Source organism: Lepidochelys kempii, chromosome 1, assembly GCF_965140265.1.
Source record: "Lepidochelys kempii isolate rLepKem1 chromosome 1, rLepKem1.hap2, whole genome shotgun sequence".
Lineage (NCBI taxonomy): Eukaryota > Metazoa > Chordata > Testudines > Cheloniidae > Lepidochelys > Lepidochelys kempii.
In genome coordinates, this window is record NC_133256.1 from 167,783,998 (window position 1) to 167,802,597 (window position 18,600).

The following is an 18,600-nucleotide window of genomic DNA, read 5'->3' on the forward strand; positions in this document are numbered from 1 at the left end:
AAGCGTGAGTGAAATTATTGATTGGTACATTACTGATTGGAAGAGGCCCTGAAGGTTTTTCGCCCTCCTCTGTAGCATGGGTCACTTGCTGGAGGATTCTCTGCTCCTTGAAGTCTTTAAACCACGATTTGAGGACTTCAGTAGCTCAGACATAGGAGAGAGGTTTCTCGTAGGAGTGGGTGGGTGAGATTCTGTGGCCTGCGTTGTGCAGGAGGTCGGACTAGATGATCATAATGGTCCCTTCTGACCTTAATATCTATGAATCTGTATCACCAAATCTCTGAGGTAAGGCTACAGCCTTTATGAGCATAGCTAGACTGAAGTTATAATACTTGAGGATCAACAAAAATATAGACCTTAAAATACCCACTGTATACTAAAATTTCAGTCCTGAAGGGCTAACAACTTTGTCTGTCTTTCAGGACTAAAAATGCTTGATACAGGTGAGGGAAATTTGCTGAAGTATATCAACTAAAATCCCTTACAAATAAGTTCTAATTGTGACATGTTTTGACACACTAGGCCTGACTCTGAACTCACAACCATTTTATACTGGACTAACTGCAGACTGATTTAATGTTGAATTAGTCCAAATGTACATTAGTAAAAGTGAGGGAGAGTGATACATTGTCTTACAAGATGTTACATTCCTCTGCCAAATATATTTCTTAAAGACTATAGCTTATCATCCTGCATTGGCAATAAATGTGTTGTTATAACAACACAGTAAAGATGCATGTACCCAAGTTCATGTAATATTCCTCAAAGTATGAAGAAAAATAAGGGAAAGACATATCTTGCTGCAGTATAGGATTGGCACTGCATATAGAGAGAGTACAGTAGGTAAATGAAATTGCAGAAGTATTCACTATACATAAAGGCCACATCATGGAGAATAATTGTTTTGGCCTCTGAATTTTACCTTCCTATTCAAGTAACACTAAGGAATTATTTAAATCTCAAAGTCCTGGTATGGATCACTAATAAGTATAGTATTTCTGTTAATATTCAGACATTTGTTTATTGGTTCTTTGCCCTCTTTCTTAAAGAAGGGCCTTAATTGGAGGAAAAGTAGAATATTAAGTCAAACTGTAAACACCTAAAACGAGTTCCATTTAAAGAATTAAGTGGATTAGCTGTACCACTATGGTTGGTTATGGTTTTAAAGGAAGTTATTGACTGCACCTACATCAATGTCTCTGTTTAAGTGATTTAAAAGGAGTAAGGTCCCAGAACTACAGGTGCACAACAGATTGTAAGTGTTATGAGGACTGTGAAAAAGCAGGAAGCTGGATAGACTTAAAAAAAAAAATCCAGTTGTTAGATGTCAGATCACTTTAAGATTTGCTTTGCCTTTTACCTGTACTTCCATAATATTTAAACCTGTTAACCAATAGTTCCAGCTTCCGGCAGAGGCAGGATCACTATGAAGAAGTCTGAAAATGAGTAACTGGAAGGGAAAATAAATTTCTTTTAAATTTTGCAACTATCGTTTAGTGCAAAGAGTGAAACAGTAATGGATTGGCCCACAATGATCAAGTTAAGGAGGGCACTGGATTAATCACCTGGGCTGTAAAACTTTAGAAATGCTACCAGCTGAAATCTAAGTACAACTGGCCCGTTTGTCTTGAAAATTCAACTGCGGCATTTGCCACTTCTAGCCTAGTTCACCCGCCCTACCTCTGACTCGGTGAGGGTGGCCTAGGTCGTCGCTGCCCTTGTGGAAAGGGAGCTCTGCGTGGGGGACCTGGCCAGGCCTCCCTCCCTTCTGCGTCTGTCGAGGGTAGGTGACAAAAGCAACGTTCCCCTCTCGTGCTTGCATTTTAGGTAGTGGTTCGCCGCAATGGGGCTGGGCCCCCCGGGGAGTGTGTGTGTGTGTGGGGGGGAGAATATCAGGGCTCCCCGAGAGCGCCAAAACCCAGGCGGGGAATTTGGAGGGGGACGAAGGGATGGCGGGGAGGGGGGCTGCGCTACCTGTCACCTCCCTCCCCCCCCGCTGCAGCCCTGAGCAGCTCCAGCCTTCTCCGTCCGACGTGGAAAACCCGGGCAGCGGGCAGAGCCCAGGCTGGGGGCGGGGAGCAGGCGGCGGCGGCTGCAGCGGCTTGGCTCACCCCGCTCTGTGTGGGGCAGCCCCAGCTCCGCCCGAGGCCCCGACGGGAGCGGGGTGGGGGCCCAGCCGCCGCACGGTTGCGCAGGCAGAGTGAGCTCAGCGCTCCAGCCGCTCGGAACTAGGGGCGGTGCCTGGCGGGGGCAGCTGTGGGGGGGCTGCCCGGGCAAATCCCATAAAGGGCGGCCCCGGCGGCCCCGGCTCCTGCACTCACGCCGCACCGCGGAGGCGCTCGGAGCCCAGGGAGTTTGCAAAGACGGGACGCCCCCCTCCTCTCCAGCAACAAGCCCGAGCGCAGGGCAGGGCTGCGGACGTGCAAGCGGCTGTGCCCCGACTCGGAGAGGAGACGCGCCGAGCCCGGCAGCCGGAGCCTCCCCTGCCACCAACTCTCTCGGCAGCGCCAGGAGCCGGGGGGAGCCGAGCCAGCTCCTGCGCCCCGCAGCACCCTCCCCACCCTGCAGCTGCGCTCCGGCCATGGCAGGGGCAGCGCCTCCTCTGTAGGGACTCCGAGACCGCGCCGCGCTCCTGCTGCAGCGCCCTGACTGTGCGCCTGCCCCCGAGCCTCTTGCCGGCCGCCTGCGGCTCGCCCCCGAGCCGGCTGCTCCCTGCGCTCCCCCTGCGCCTCCCCGCCCGAGCCCCGGCGCGCAGCATGGGGCCCGCCCCCCTGCTGCTGGCGGCGCTGCTCTGCCTCTGCCCGCGGGGCGCTCCCGGCACCCCCGCGCCGCGGGAGGAGCAGGAGCTGATCGTGCCCCTGCGGCTGGACTCCGCGGCCGAGCCGGCCGGCAGGAGGCTCTATCGCCTGGACGCCTTCGGGAAGCGGCTGAGCTTGGAGCTGGAGCCAGACAGCAGCTTCCTGGCTCCGGACTTCAGGCTGCAGTCCTTGGGCCGCCGGCCCCGGCAGGAAGAGGAGGAGGCGGCGGTGCCGGAGCAGGGAGCCCCGCTCGGGATCCCACCCGCCGCCGACCTGGCGCGCTGCTTCTACTCCGGCACCGTCAACCGGGACCCGAGCTCTGCCGCCGCCCTCAGCCTCTGCGCGGGGCTCCGCGGGGCTTTCTACTTGCAGGGGGAAGAGTACTTTATCCAGCCGGCCAACGCCTCCCAGCCGCAGCTCCACCTCCTGCGCCGGCGGCCCCAGAGCAGCGTCCGCCCGAGCGGCGGCTCCAAGTGCGGCGTGACCGACCAGAGCTTCCCCCGGGCCGCAGAGGGACAGCGGGCGCCCGTGGGCCAGACAGGTACTGGGACCCTGGTTGACTCCCGTGCGGCTTCTCTCCCATTTACTCTCGTAGGAGCCTCAGGCTGATGACCTGAAATCGACACGTCCTCAGGGGCGTGAATGTCCCGTGCGCGTTGGAGAGAGACAGACCCTGGGGAGGGATTCTCAAAAGAACCTCTGGCTCTTTTGGCAATTCCACCCTCCGCTTCCGAGCACATCCCTGCAGGCGGGGATGGGGAACTCTTTGTTGTACTCCCTTCCAGCACATTAAGCATTTCTCCCTCGGTAACCTCTAGCTGTACTGCGGGTTGGATTGGAAAAGGACAGAAGTTTAGTGCAATGAAAAACCATACCTCCTGCAAATACAGAGTGTGTGCATGGATGAAGTGAGCTGTAGCTCAGGAAAGCTTCTGCTCAAATAAATTGGTTAGTCTCTAAGGTGCCACAAGTACTCCTTTTCTTTTTGCCAATACAGACTAACACGGCTGTTACTCTGTAGCCAAGACTGTCATCTCAATTGCATGTGCGTAAAATCACAAATAACTCCTTTAAAGTCATTTGAGTTACGCTGGTGTAAATGAAGAGAGACTCTGGCTCACCAAATCGGGGCATAAACAAAATACAGATCCAAGCAGAGGCACATTTGTTGTAAATGTTGATACAAAGAATCCCACCCCCTAGTAATTAGTGTACAGTATGTTCATTCAGAAAAAGGACTCGTGTCTCTGACACAGGTGTGTAGCAAAGAGAGGGAAAGTTACAGTGCCTGACAGCCCAGAAAGGGCCTACGAATGGGGGAGTTTAATCATCTGACTGGAACAGCACATGGGAACGGGGAGGAGAGAGGAATGGAACTGAAAGTCAGACGAGGGCACAGTGTCCTACTAGAGTAAGAGGCGGTGCTGTTGCAGGGGCCCGGTAGCAATCGGGTTGCTTGGCAGGAGCCTCGAGTACTGCACTGTGCTTTCCACGTGGAGCCCAATGAAGTCTCATTCAGACTTCTGAGTCACCCTTTCGTTTGCAAGGTCTCACATCATACGCTTTTGGCCAAGGTTGCTCTTTACTGCATCAGCAAAAGTGACTTAGTGGGTGAGATTATGTTAACACTGCTCAGGTTTCAGAGGTCAAAAACCGGCTGTTTTAAGTAGGTGTGCCCTCACAAGCCTCCGGTTCCATTTTAAGGTCTTTCTGCCGTTAGTAATAAAGTAATGTGGTAAAATATTTCCTGCCTTAGATGCAAATTTTGTTTGTTACTGTATTTTGTTCTAGTTCCTTATAATAATTTACAGTAATGTTTCTGGCTAGGCTATTCATATGCAATTTCCCCCTTTTTCTTTTTTAATATAGAAACTGGAAGCACACGGAAAAAAAGATTTGTGTCCAGCCCTCGCTATGTGGAAACCATGCTTGTAGCAGACCAGTCCATGGCAGAGTTCCATGGCAGTGGATTGAAGCACTATCTCTTGACTCTGTTGTCTGTGGCAGCCAAATTATACAAGCATCCCAGTATCCGAAACTCTATTAGTCTGGTGTTGGTAAAAATTCTGGTTATCTATGATGAGCAGAAGGGACCTGATGTTTCTTCTAATGCTGCCCTTACCTTAAGGAACTTCTGCAGTTGGCAAAAGCAACACAATCCACCCAGTGACCGACATGCAGAGCACTATGACACAGCAATCCTCTTTACCAGACAGGTAAGGGAAAGGAGAGGGAAAGTTTATTCATCTTTTTACAAACAAAGCAAGCCTAACCTTTTTAATTACAGTCTTCAGAAAAATCACATTTAGATTCAGTCGTCTGAGATTATTGACTCAAACAAGTGGGATAATAATTAACCACCTTTTTGTAATGTTATCTTATTTCAGATGAAAGGCACTTTATATGCAGCATACTGCTGTTTTAATATATGGATTGTTTAGCAAGATTTAGCACTGAAATTATGGAATAAGTACAAGCATTTTTGCATGTTGCAAAGGAGAATTTTGCCATAGTATCTTGAAATTCTGAATCTTTATGCTTTTTCCATAAGTAAAGGCAAACTGCCAAGGTTGAATGATTCTTGCCAAGGTTAAGTCTTTGACCAGGTTAAATGAAACTGCCTTGTTTTTTAAAGGACCTTTGTGGTGCCAAGACATGTGATACCCTTGGGATGGCTGATGTGGGAACAATTTGTGATCCAAACCGCAGTTGCTCTATCATAGAAGATGACGGATTGCAAGCTGCCTTCACAACAGCCCATGAACTAGGTAATTCACCTTTGACATGAGCTTTGAATAATTTAAACTAGTCTGATACCATAAAGTAAATATCTCATTATGTAATAGGGCCCAATTCTGTGAGGTGTTGAATGCCCTCAACTCCTTCTAAAGTCAGTCAGTAGGAGACAATGGCACATGGCAGATTGTCAGGCAGGATTGGCCAGATAACTGTATGTGGGAGCTGTAGATTTGACTGCAATTGCAGAAACACCATCTTTCTTAGATTTGCAAATGAGACAAGCAAAAAGAAGGTGGCATCTGTTTAAAATGTTGGAACTATTCAGATAATTCTTTTAAGTATCTAAAATGCATTCAATGATCAGTTCAAGACTAACATTTAAAAATATTTGCTAATGCATAAAACAAACTTCCTAAAAATCCTTTTTTTTTTTTTTTTAAGGCCATGTGTTTAACATGCCCCATGACGACGCAAAGCAGTGTGCCAATATTAATGGTCTAAGCCGGGATTCCCACATGATGGCGTCTATGCTTTCCAATCTGGATCGAAGCCAACCTTGGTCTCCGTGCAGTGCCTACATGATTACAACATTTTTGGACAATGGATATGGTAAGTTTTTATTAAGCTTTCTATTCAAGTTTGTACTCTTAGCGTTTAAGTGGCAGCTAAAAGTATCTTTGTTTTCTTCCTACTTTAAAAAAAAACAAAACACTAAACTAAAAATGAAGCAGTCCCCTCCTTACAACACTTTCTGTTAGAGAACTCCAGTACAAGGTTATATTTTTACTTGGCTGCCAGTAACATTAAAGAAGTCTTTAACTGGTTCACATAATTGTTGGTGTAATGAAAGCTGAACAATTATTTGAACAAGAAAGCTAAGTGCAATCGAACAAATAAAATACATTTTTCCCATTCAAACCAGCTAATTGATTACTATTTTTTCCAGGTGAGTGTTTACTGGACAAGCCCCACAAACCTATACAGCTTCCCTCTGATCTCCCTGGAACTTTATATGATGCCAATAGGCAGTGCCAATTTACATTTGGAGATGAGTCCAAACATTGTCCGGACACAGCCAGCACGTGTACAACTTTGTGGTGTACAGGCATCTCTGGAGAATTGCTTGTGTGCCAAACTAAACACTTTCCTTGGGCAGATGGCACCAGTTGTGGAGAGGGGAAATGGTGTGTGAATGGCAAATGTGTAAACAAGACTGAGAAGAAGCATTATGATGTAAGTATTTTTTTAAAAATCTAGAATATGCAATAATATTTCAATAAGATACATAGTTTTAATTTCTGATAATGAGTAAATTGAGGGCGGTAGCTAATAAAACATAGAAGGAATCTTGTGCAAGGGGCTCAACTTAATTGAGAGTTTTAGTGTGGTGGTTGTTATATATTTGCTGTTTATCATTTTAGACCCCTGTCCATGGAGGCTGGGGATCATGGGGACCCTGGGGAGACTGCTCAAGGACATGTGGTGGTGGAGTGCAGTACTCCTTTAGAGAGTGTGATAACCCAGTTCCAAAGAATGGAGGAAAGTACTGTGAAGGCAAACGGGTGCAATACCGATCGTGTAATATTGAGGACTGTCCAGATAATAATGGTAAGTTGGGAGTTGATCTTTGACATGGAGGAAGGGGATGTTGGGGGCAGGAGAGATGATTGGGGCGGGGGAGGAGCAAGACAATTAAAGATGAAGATCTAATGTCTGTCTAATTTTTCTCCTATGTATAGGCAAAACCTTCAGAGAAGAGCAGTGTGAAATACACAATGACATTTCCAAATCCCCTTTTGGAAGTGGACCTGCAGTGGAATGGACACCCAAGTTTGCTGGAGTCTCTCCAAAGGATAGATGCAAACTTGTCTGCCGAGCAAAAGGCACCGGATATTTCTTTGTTCTGCAACCTAAGGTATTTTTTAAAATATGTGTTGTACATTACATTTTAAGCAGGAATTCTTACCTTTTCTGATTCTTTTTTTAAAGTGGAGTCAAAGGATATGCAAACTAAAATATTTTAATCATAAGCTTTTAAAATATCTTCGCCAGATTTTCCGTTCCTCTGTTCTACAAGTAGTCTAATCACATATTTAAATCTAGTTTGTATTGACGGGGACATGCTTCTTTCAAACTCAGTCACAGCTTTTTAAACTCACATACTTATCACATTTTATTAAACTGGAGTTTTTACAGAACATTGTGTTTCTATTATTTTATTCAACTTTTCATAGGTCCTTCAGCCTCAGGTTAAATATCTGCTCTTTGTCTCACATTCCTAAAAGGCTAACATCTTAAAACGGTCAAAAAGAAATACTTTTTAATGTAATATATTTAGGCAGTGGAACTGGGAACCAATGGCTTAGCAAGATTAAGGAATAAATACGCTTTTAAGACTAGCTTCTACAGCTATTTGCTAGGTAGGATACTGTTGAAAGGGCTATCAGTCCTTATGCTTCATGGCCCAAGACTGACTCAACTGGCTTTAGGAAGCAATGTCCTTCCTTATATGGGCTTAAACAATTTAAAGTTGTCCCTTTGATAAACACTGATATTAAATCAATTTCTCATGTTACCATGGCATTTTAGTGTTGTAAGTGGAATGAAGTAGCACTGCATACTCTAAATGAATACTTTTACTTTCAACAGTTGCTATCTTCAGAATATGAAGGGGACATGTTGCATCCATATTTTAATTTTATTATCCGTGTTTGCAAATAAAATGTCCATGTTCTAATCAAAGGCACTATTACTTTTTTAAAGGTTGTGGATGGCACCTCTTGTAGCCCAGATTCCACTTCTGTCTGTGTGCAGGGGCAATGTGTAAAGGCTGGCTGTGATCGTATGATAGGCTCCAGTAAGAAATATGACAAATGTGGTATCTGTGGAGGCAATGGATCTACCTGCAAGAAAGTGTCAGGCACTCTCATTAGTGCAAAGTGAGTTTACAAATACTGTTCCTCTTTTGAACTGCAATAGTTAATATCTTGCAAAATAACCTTTCTGTTTCAAAGACAGGTATTGGCTCAGTTTACTCTTAGAATTGAAAACTAATCTTTTAAAATCAGTTGATTTAGTTATAATTTTTTAAAGTAAAATCCCAATTAAATTAAGTGCATCATACAAGGATCTCCTGTATTGTAGCAGTAATTTAGGATGATTGAACAAAGCATTTTTGCACATGCTTGTGCCTATTGAAGTTAATTGGACTAAAGCATGTGCATAAGGTAAAGCTCAAAATTTAGTGTTTTTGCTAAATTGAAGCCTTAATTAGTGGAAGACTAAGGACTCAACATTTGCATTTTGTTCCCTGTAGACCTGGTTATCATGATGTTGTCACCATTCCTGCTGGGGCAACCAATCTTGAAGTTAAGCAGCGAAATAACAGAGGTTCACGACATGATGGCAGTTTCCTTGCTATTAAAGCTGCTGATGGCACATATATTCTTAATGGTGACTACACTCTATCGACATTGGAACAAGACATTACTCATAAAGGCAGTGTTTTAAGGTACAGTGGCTCATCTGCAGCTTTGGAAAGAATCCGCAGTTTCAGCCCACTGATGGAACCTTTAACTATCCAGGTTCTGACTGTGGGTGACTCACCTCAACCTAAAATCAAATATACCTATTTTGTGAAGAAACCACTACAGTCTGGGTCTGAGAAAGCTTCCAGCAAAAAGAAAGAATCTTTTAACGCCATCAAGGAGACGATCTTATCTGAATGGGTTATTGAAGAATGGGGAGAATGTTCAAAGTCATGTGGGTCCGGTTGGCAAAGAAGATCTGTCAAATGCAGAGACCTTAATGGGCAGTCTGCCACAGACTGTGCGAAAGAACTCAAACCAAATGATCTCCGATCATGTGCAGACATGCCCTGCCCACAGTGGCAATTGGGAGACTGGTCACCATGTTCTAAGACATGTGGGAAAGGATTCAAGAAGAGATTATTAAAATGTATGTCTTACGATGGCAGTATGTTGCCACAAGAAAGCTGTGACCCTTCAAAGAAACCTAAACATTTAATAGACTTTTGCAATGTTACAAAGTGCACTTAAACAGTATCCAGTTGGGAAAGCTAAAGATTTTTTTTTTTTCTCTCAGAACAGTGCACTGAAAACAAGAGAGTTAGAGGTAGCATATGTGTCTTGCATATAAAGGGCATGGTGAGGATTCATTGAGAAGGGACAGTAAAAAATAATTTTAGGGTGGTGTTGCATCATAAAAATATCCTGCAAAGTGCAGATTTGATAGCTTAGGAAGCCAATGTCACTAACTCTTTCATCTTCAGTAGATAAAGCCCTAAGGCATTATAATTTCCTTTTTAAGTCCGTTACAAGTTAAAGAAAATATAAGCAGGGGCCAAACTGAGTTTAAGTAAACATTTCAGACCCCCCACCCCTTAAATTTGTGTTGTGGTACTGTTCAAGTCCCTAAGGTTTTTTTACGTGGGTAGCTTGGGGTGGGGGGTAGGAGGGAGAAAATAGCTTTCATCTAAGCTTAAAATAATTGGTCAAGGCTTACCTACCTCACAAAGGACAAAAAACCGGATTAGAAAAGGAGTTTCAACTACATTGTTCATGGCTGCTATTGTTTCAGAGATTAGTTTTATATAAAAATAAAGCCATATTCTCCACAAGTAGAGTCAAAAATATCAAGAAAAATCACTCTAACTTAACCTAACTTAACCTGCAGACAACTAGAATGTTCTATTTTTAAGCATCTTTGTATCACCCAATGTTTCTATCCATTTTTCTCATCCATGCCGATGTAGTCATTGTGACATGTGTAACCCACAAAGCTGGAATAAGTGGCAATCTCCATGGAGCAGGTTCTGTCTAAAAGTTGTTGCTTTTAGTGCCTCCTGACCAAACCACTGGTTTCTTTGGTTCTACCATACTGTCAACCAAAGTTATGACAGTGAAGATTTGAGCGCTGTCTCAAGTTCTAACTTTTTACCATGTTCCAGCCAATACTAGCTTACTTTTTTGTGTTATGCAGATCAGAGGAAAAAGAAATTCCCAGTATGAATGGGAATCTCTAATATATGACATTTTTATAGTGCTCAAATCACTTTTATAAGGCGGGAAAGACAAAGCTGAAGGATAGCAGGTCCATCCACAGCAGTACACTAGCAGTTGCGTAATTAAAAGTTTGTGCCAGTCCATAGACTATGAGAGAATATGGCTTTCCATATGTATATAGTAAAATATATTACTATAGATTATATATACTTTATAAGTATTTTATATTTCTTTACCTTCTGGGAAGGGTTATAGTTTGTAATAAATGCGCATAATAAACCTATTTATTTTTATACTTCCTGTGATCTTTTAAGTTATCGCTTTTTTAAAAGGACATATAACAAGGATAGAGTATTTATACAGTATAATATGTTACTAGAGGTAATAAATGAACACTATGAATTTTTGAATTTGAGTGTTTTTATTTCTACTTTATATATAGATTTTTACTCCAGTGAAAGTACCTGAAATCTAGAGTAACCTTTTCAAAAGTGACTAAGGGATTTAGGAGCCTAAGTTTTATAGGTGCTTTTGAAAACTTTTCCCATAATGTCTTATGCCATGGTAAAAGAGTAATCTTGTGTTTTGTTATTTAAACACCAACAAGGTGCACAGCAGTTATTTCATTTTTTTAGATGGAAAAAATGGAATATGAGTTAATTGATATTCTTGATTTTAATTGGGCTTATGGATGGGGCAGAACTTGTTCTGTCAGCTTGTGTTTGTAACCAGCAAAATTTCTACAAAACTAGCTAATTTTCATGTAGTACTTAACATTTTAAAATGCATTACTGGGAAAGATGCATTTAAGTTTAATAATAATAATAATTAACCAAAAGTCAGAGGTTCCCTTAAGCAAATTTCTTGAGGGTATGATAAGCACTCTTTTAATTAGAAATACATTTTTAGTGAACTGCTCTAACATTTTTTGTAACATGCTCAATAATGTTGACATTTTAAATCAGAGTTTAAACATCCAGAAACTGAATTTTATTCCCTTAACTCTGACTCAATGCCCACTGAGCTCAAGAGGAAAAACTACTATTGACATCAATGGGAATTTTTGTCTTTTGGCTTTCAAAGGAGCAGGAGTATGCCCAGTGTGAAAATTGAAGGCCTCTCACTGCTCTCTGAAATCCTGTTGAAGTTACATCTGTTAAGGGAAAGTAAAATTTGGCACAGTATCCTATTAAAGGTGCCCTGACAAATGTTTGGCCTTCTGTGTTGTGAAGCAGTAATTCTCTGTTACTCCACGGGTGATATCCTGACCCTGTTAAAGTCAGTGGTGCCAGGATTTCACCCCTTGTGCAACATAGTACCTTTTCCTTACTATGCTGGCCAGTTTGCACTAAATGTGATGGTTAGAAATAAACACTACAAAATATTTTAACTTTTATTTGTGGTTTTAATTCCATGGTCTTTCCATGAGAACGGTAGGAGTAAATATTGTTTTACTGTATCTTATTTCTACTAACATTAAATCATAGCTTTTTTTAAAAAAAACACCACAGTTGATGGGTGAGAAATCAAATGTACAGCAGTTTGCAAAAAAGACAGTCTGTTTTAATTTTACACTGCACCTCTCCTCCCTATCGAATTTATTTTCTAAGTGCTTAGTTATACTGGCACAGTTCATGCTATCAACTTGTGAACCCAGTGAGTTATAGTAATAAAATTCCAGCAATGTGCTGTAGCTAAGGAATGGGCTTGGGCCCAAGATCTCTGGTTAGTAATCAGTGCCTTACCCAATACTACATACATCAACCAAGAATAAGTGAGCTTTGTAGGGCTAACAAAACAGAGGAAACTGTTTCTCACAAGCATACCTATGTCGATTAAAGGCATTCCATGGTGCTGACATCCTCTCCCCACTCCCTTTAAAAGGCTGAAAAGACATTTTTAGAGAGGGAAATTATATTTTATGCACACTCTTTCATGTCGAAGTGCGCTCAATAAAATTGAATGCAGCAGATCCCTATTGTTGCAAAAAGTTTCATGAGACCTTTTATTTCTCTCTATACATTTCTAAAGTGCTTACACTCATATTATGTGGGCACTCTAATGATTAGAATGGTCAGTATCTTTAGCTAAGATGTAAATGAGGTGTGGGGGGGATTCTAAACATTTGTTCTATATTAGAATTAAAGATATACATGGCAATGATGATTATATTTGCATTCATAAAAACAAAATGAAATAATAAAATGTTATGATAGGCTGTTTGCTATATTGGTGTTTGTGGCACAATGAACACAAACACAGCAGTGCAAAGGTCAGGTCATTACCAAAATTTGTAGCTCAGTGGACCAGGATTACATTTTTAAATTGTAGTTTTCTAGCTAGATAACCACAGCTGTAATATTTTTCTTTCACCAATTTATGAACTCTTATCAGTTGTGCTATAACACTAGAATAGGGCTTGTAAAATCATTCTTTTTTAAAAAGTGGGATTTGGTTACTGAAAGAGCATGTACCAAATACTACATGATTTTAAAAAACTTAGTTAAAAGAAAGTCTAGCCCCATGAAAGGATACTCTCTTATGTGACACAGCAAAGGAAAAATAAGCAAAATAAACTGGATGTGATTTATCTGTGTGGCAGTTGAGATCGCAAAGCAATTAAATATATCTTCTGTAATAAGAGTCCGCCAATTTATAGCGCTTATGGCGAAGGATTGGCCTGCGCACTATTCTTTGTGAATGCACCTTTTTTGCGTAAGAGCCTCTAAACATTATTACTGACTTATTTAATACAAAATTAGGTCCAGAAAGAGAGAGATAGAAAGTCAGGTTGTGTGTTTATTTAGAGGACATTTTAACATAGGAAATAATCCTTAAAGGTATCAAAAGCACTTTGTTATTTAAACTGTTATTTAAATCAATGCAAAGTGTCCTATTGTCTTCAGTTGGCTTTGGAGCAGGCCTTTGGCAAACTCTAGATGGACTATTTTAGCCCAGTTTTACTAGTTTCCTCACCCAACAGATTCAGAGTTAATCACCATAAACACTGTAACCTGCATACCGTTTCCCTCTGGGGTCATACCTGGCATTGTTCATTGGGTGTATAAGTATCCGGCAGCCTCTCCAGTCAGACAGATAATGAGCAGGCACTCTTTTCTCTTCTCCTCTTTTACCTGCACCTCTCCTCCACCCCCTTTTAAACTGAGGTTTAATTCCATGTCAAAAATATGTGCTTTTAGTCCTTTAGAAATTGGGTACAGACGAAGGGGAAGTCTAGTTACAAGGATATTTCTTCCTCAGACCCCATTTTTTCAGTTTAACCCTTTGACAGTTGAGTGGACATTTATCCAGATTTTAACTGAGCTAAACTTGCCTGTCTCAGCAATACCACCAGCTTGGATTTATTGCCAGAAAATGTACAGGTGTATCTGAGTTGTGTGGACACAGAAGATGAACCATGAGTCATAAAATATTTTATGCAGAATAGCTGCCTGGAAGTGCCAAAATGAATTAAATCTGCTTATCTTAATTATCCTCCAGTTCAATGCTCTCTGCTATACTGTGCCAATCCATCCGAAGACTGCACTATCTTTCAGTTACTGATAAGAGCTTATCTGTTGCTAGAGCAGAAGATAAGTGACAGTAACAGCAATTACAAGAATATTTCTTGAAGTAGTGAACTTCTTCCACTATGGGGTTTCCAGGTACTGAGGTTCTGTGATCCAAAGTCTTTGTGACTCTTTTGGTGGAGTTCAATGAGCTTTGAATCAGGCCTTAAATCTTGTAAGATTACTAGACTCAAAGAACCCTATTTTCAAATTTGGGTATCTAAATTAGGGAGCAGATGGGCGTTTGGGTAGGAATGTGGATATGTAACATTCCCTCTCCAGCTAATTAGAATGTCAAACTGTGGCATTTGGGAAACCAGTTAAGGCTCCCCTATCTGGGAAATGGACCTACAGTCTGATATAGGGACAGATGTCCTATATAGTATTTCAGTGGCAAGACTAGGAAATCTGGAGCTGAAATTTTGGTTTACATGATTGCCATATTACTAAAAGCAGAATTGGAAAGGGCCTAATTTGATCCTAGTGATAGAGAGTCAGGACCTAATTCACCATTATTTCAAATGTGTTAATGATTGATGGAAGAAGCCGCATGCAATGCATTCTGCTATATTCCCATCCCTGTGGTCTAAGCATAGCTGTGAAAGTAAGAAAGTACGTTCTTACCTGAATCACAATTTTGCTGCTGTTCTGCTGTTTGTAATTATGTATGGTTTCAGACTGTAGACGTCATAGATGATTTTGAATGTCATTTTGAAACAAAATAATTTAATAAATGTAACTTTTAACTTTGTATTAGATAGTTGTTGAGCGGAAAGCAAGTGGTACTATTCATCATAAACTTCTACTTGTTTATCCATCTGTAATGTGGGTATAACAAAGAGGCACAGTGAGGTTAACTGATTTTCCCCAGATCACACAATGAATTAGTGGTATACTCTCTGTGTGTGTGCAAGGGAGACCTTTGGAGTCTTCCTGGACTTTTAATCACAGATTTATACCATATTAACAGCACAACACATCTTAACACAGTAGTTCAGGAAAGGAAATAGAGAAAAATACTCTCTCCAGTTGAAACTGCAAGGGAAATTTAAGAGGGCAGACGATAATTACCAAATCTGATATGTAGCAGGACACCAATGCTAACAATCCCCCCTTAATATCTAACTTCTGCACTTCAGCAACCTGTGAGATTTCTGATGATACATTGTCTCTACATACAAAAAAGAACAGAAATGAAAAATGGAACTCTACTGTTAAATGAGAAAACCCTGTAGGCCTGGCACAACACCCACTCAGTGAAATCAGCAGGAAGACGCCCATTGACTTGAGGTGCGTTACAGAACAGCACTTTCTATAACTAAAAAATAGTAGATCATTCATTTTCATTTTTTTAAAATGAACCAATTAGGTTTACACCAGTCAGTGAGGCACTAATTCAATTGCATTGCCATGTGGATAAGGTTCAAATATTAACAAAGTTAGACACGTGAAAAAGTTGTTGATCACATGCAACTGCAAACATCTCTGAGGCTGTGTCTACACTACGCAACTGTTAGCAACGCCACTGTGCCACTACAGCTGTGTCGCTAAAAGGCGCAAAGCGTAGCCATTGTTTGTCATCAGGACAGCGCTCTCCTGCCAACAAAAAACGTCCACCCCCAACGAGCGGCGTTAGCGTTGTCGGCAGGAGAGCGCTCCCGCCCACAAAGCGCTGTTCACGCCAGTGCTTTTCGTCAGCAAAACTTTTGTCTTTCAGTGGTGTGTGTTTTTTTAACACCTCTGAACGACAAAATCTTTCTTCATACGGGAGCTATTCCATACACCTAATCATTTTTGTTGCCTTTCTTTGTACTTTTTCCAATTCTAACATATCTTTTTTGAGAGGAGGCGACCAGAATGGCAGCCAGTATTCAAGGTGCGGGCGTACCATGGGTTTATATAGTGGCATTATCGTATTTTCCGTCTTATTATTCATCCCTTTCCTAATGGTTCCTAAGATTCCGCTAGCCCTTTTGGCTGCTGCTGCACACTGAGCAGATGTTTTCATAGACTATCCAGAGTGACGCCAATAAGTCCTTGAGAACAGAGAAGTGACCTTATCCTGTGTTTTGTGACTGGCCCTAGGCTGCTAAAAGTGAAGATCAAGAGTGTGTAGTGGGGGGAAGGGATGCAAAGAGTGGCACAAAGTTCAAGAAAGTCTCAAACTCCATCTGGGGAGGGACTGGAAAGCTGTGCTTTAGAGCATTTGGCAGGCAGCGACTGGGAAGTTATCAAGCAATACTTATTTTCTTCCAAATATTGGTTTATTTCCTTTCTTTACACAATCCAACTGACGTTTGTTTAATAATAAAAAGAAATTCATTCCTCCCTTACTGAGGAGATTTGGAATTTGTGGGGTGGGGGAGGGCAGCAGATTGGGAAAGATGAGCCTGAGGCCATATAAAAAGGGGATTATAAAGAAAATGTAAGTGTTCTATCTACATTGATCCAAAGAGAGAATAGGGGCTTTGAGGCTCTTGAAGGAATTTTCCTGTGAAATATTGCAGCTGAAAGAGGGGGAGTTTTGAGTAGCTCTAGAAGTTTGGCTGGGAGGAATGGGGGCTCAGAGAGCCAAGATATTCTTGGGTCCCATCAATTTTGATTTACGGAAATTCCAGTGGGTTTTTTGGAGATTTGACTGAGTCTGCTACCAATCTGCTAACCCTCTGTATCTCACAGCTGGACTGGAAAAAAATTCCCTTCCCTCTGAAACAGTCATTGGATTAGAAAATATTCCAACCTAAAGAGAGCTATATTCTGGCCCCAGAAAGCCATCGGATAGAGATGCTGAGTGGTCAGGGAGTATGTCTGGACTCTAAGAAAATCCAAGCCTAATCCAATCAAATCCCATATTTAGAAAAACAATTTGATAATATTCCAGCAGTGAGAGTAACATTTAACGTAAGCTCAAAACAAAATAATTATTCTTATTGGAATCACTGACTGTAAACCTCATTGTTTTCAGTCATGATACATATTCTCTCAAATATAATGCAAAGGAGATTGCAAATAAGAAAAATGGCTAAAATCTGTGGGATAACCACCACCACCTCACATTCCCTCTCAAGGTAACAGGTTTTCCCGAGGACTCGCTGCTTTTTGAAACTATACAGCAGGTTTCACCCTCTGGTGACTGTCCAATCTGTACCAGCAAGTTGACTGTAAGTGGAGAACAGGACATACCCCCATACGGAAGATAGATTGCAGTGCCTGGTCACTCAGAGTAAGTGGTTGGAGAGTGGCCACATTGTATACTACAATGGACCTAGTGGCCCAGTGATGTCTGGGTCACAATAACAGGAGTGGGGGAGAAGCTAGCTCTTTGTCTCTAGGGGTGCCTTGGCTGAATGGAGTGAATTGGGACGGGATTCCTGCCTTGGGGTCAGAGCCAGATTAACACAGGGGCTTTAGGGGCTGCAGCCCAGTGTGCTGGGCTAAAGGGAGCCCCAGCCCAGCAGGGGTCAGGCAGGCTGCCTGCCTGCATGCTGTGGCCCCAAGCCACTCCTGGAAGTGGCCAGCTCCTGGCATGTCTCTGCACATCCCTGGGGGGCCGGGCGAGGCAGCTCCACGCACTGCTCCCGCCCCCTGCACAGTGCCCCCAGGAACCAGCCAATGGGAGCTGTGGGGGCAGCACTTGCTGGAGCAGGCAGTGCATGGAGACACACTGCGGGAACATAGATCTTCCTAGTTTTACAGATCATCCTGGTTTAATCTCCTCTCTTGGGGAGATCGTGAATAAATTGTCCAGGTTTGAAATGCAGAGATTCAGAGTATCCATAGCTTCTGAGGCTATGAAGATTTGTCCCATTGCAGAATGCTGGGAACGAAGTAGTGGATACTCAGAGGATTCCAGGAGTTTCCAGTGCCAGGAAAGTGGATTCTGAGATTTTTATTCAATTTCATTTGGAGGTCAGGAAAGAGATTCTGGGACTGGAGATGATTGCTACCCAAGACCTGGACTACTAAGAGATAATGGTTGGATTTGGCTGCCTTTGCAGTGGAGGAGTGACATTTAACCTACAGAGGTACCTATCAAACTAACTAATAACTTGCTTGTCCACCTGTCTTTCTGCCTACCTAGATGTCTGCCATTCGATTTCTCAGGGTGCCTTTGTCTTTGCTTGGCTTTGTACTTCAGTGGCTCCCTGCCTATTTACTTTACCTATTTGCTTTGTTGCCTGGCAATTCCCTTCCTGCTTTGGTTCTGCCTAAGGCTATGTCTACACTGCAGCAGCTACAGCGGCGCAGCTGCACCAATGCAGCTGCGCCACAGTTGTGCTTCTGATGAAGACATTTTAAGCAGACAGGAGAGCGCGCTCCCTTAATAATTCCTGCCTCTGTGAGAGGCGGTAGCCATGTTGGTGGAAAAAGCCCGACATAGTGCTGTCTACACTGGTGCTTAGGTGGTATAATTTACGTCGCTTAGGAGTGGGATTATTCACACTCCTGAGTGATGTAAGTCAGTGGTTC

The 18,600-nt window shown here is 42.5% G+C and overlaps 1 protein-coding gene across 2 annotated transcripts; it reads left to right on the forward strand.

The window, feature by feature from the left end:
• The first annotated feature begins 2,301 nt into the window (after positions 1-2,301).
• On the forward strand, positions 2,302-11,951 carry ADAMTS1 (ADAM metallopeptidase with thrombospondin type 1 motif 1). 2 transcript variants are annotated; one of them, XM_073363027.1, is made up of 10 exons: positions 2,302-2,669; positions 2,703-3,339; positions 4,668-5,014; positions 5,434-5,566; positions 5,979-6,146; positions 6,484-6,770; positions 6,959-7,145; positions 7,277-7,452; positions 8,301-8,476; positions 8,854-11,951. In XM_073363027.1, exons 2-10 carry the CDS (start codon positions 2,757-2,759, stop codon positions 9,593-9,595), a joined length of 2,799 nt encoding a protein of 932 aa, XP_073219128.1. In that variant the 5' UTR covers positions 2,302-2,669; positions 2,703-2,756; the 3' UTR covers positions 9,596-11,951. The 2 variants fall into 2 exon arrangements, with proteins under 2 accessions (XP_073219128.1, XP_073219118.1); XM_073363017.1 differs by having other exon boundaries at positions 2,302-3,339.
• Positions 11,952-18,600: the final 6,649 nt, after the last annotated feature.

Coding starts and splice junctions, on each gene's coding strand:
- ADAMTS1 (XM_073363017.1), top strand. CDS start 2,757: ATGGGGCCCGCCCCCCTGCTGCTGGCGGCGCTGCTCTGCCTCTGCCCG. Junction 6,147..6,483: donor ATTTTTGGACAATGGATATG/GTAAGTTTTTAT, acceptor TATTTTTTCCAG/GTGAGTGTTTACTGGACAAG. Junction 7,453..8,300: donor TCTTTGTTCTGCAACCTAAG/GTATTTTTTAAA, acceptor ACTTTTTTAAAG/GTTGTGGATGGCACCTCTTG.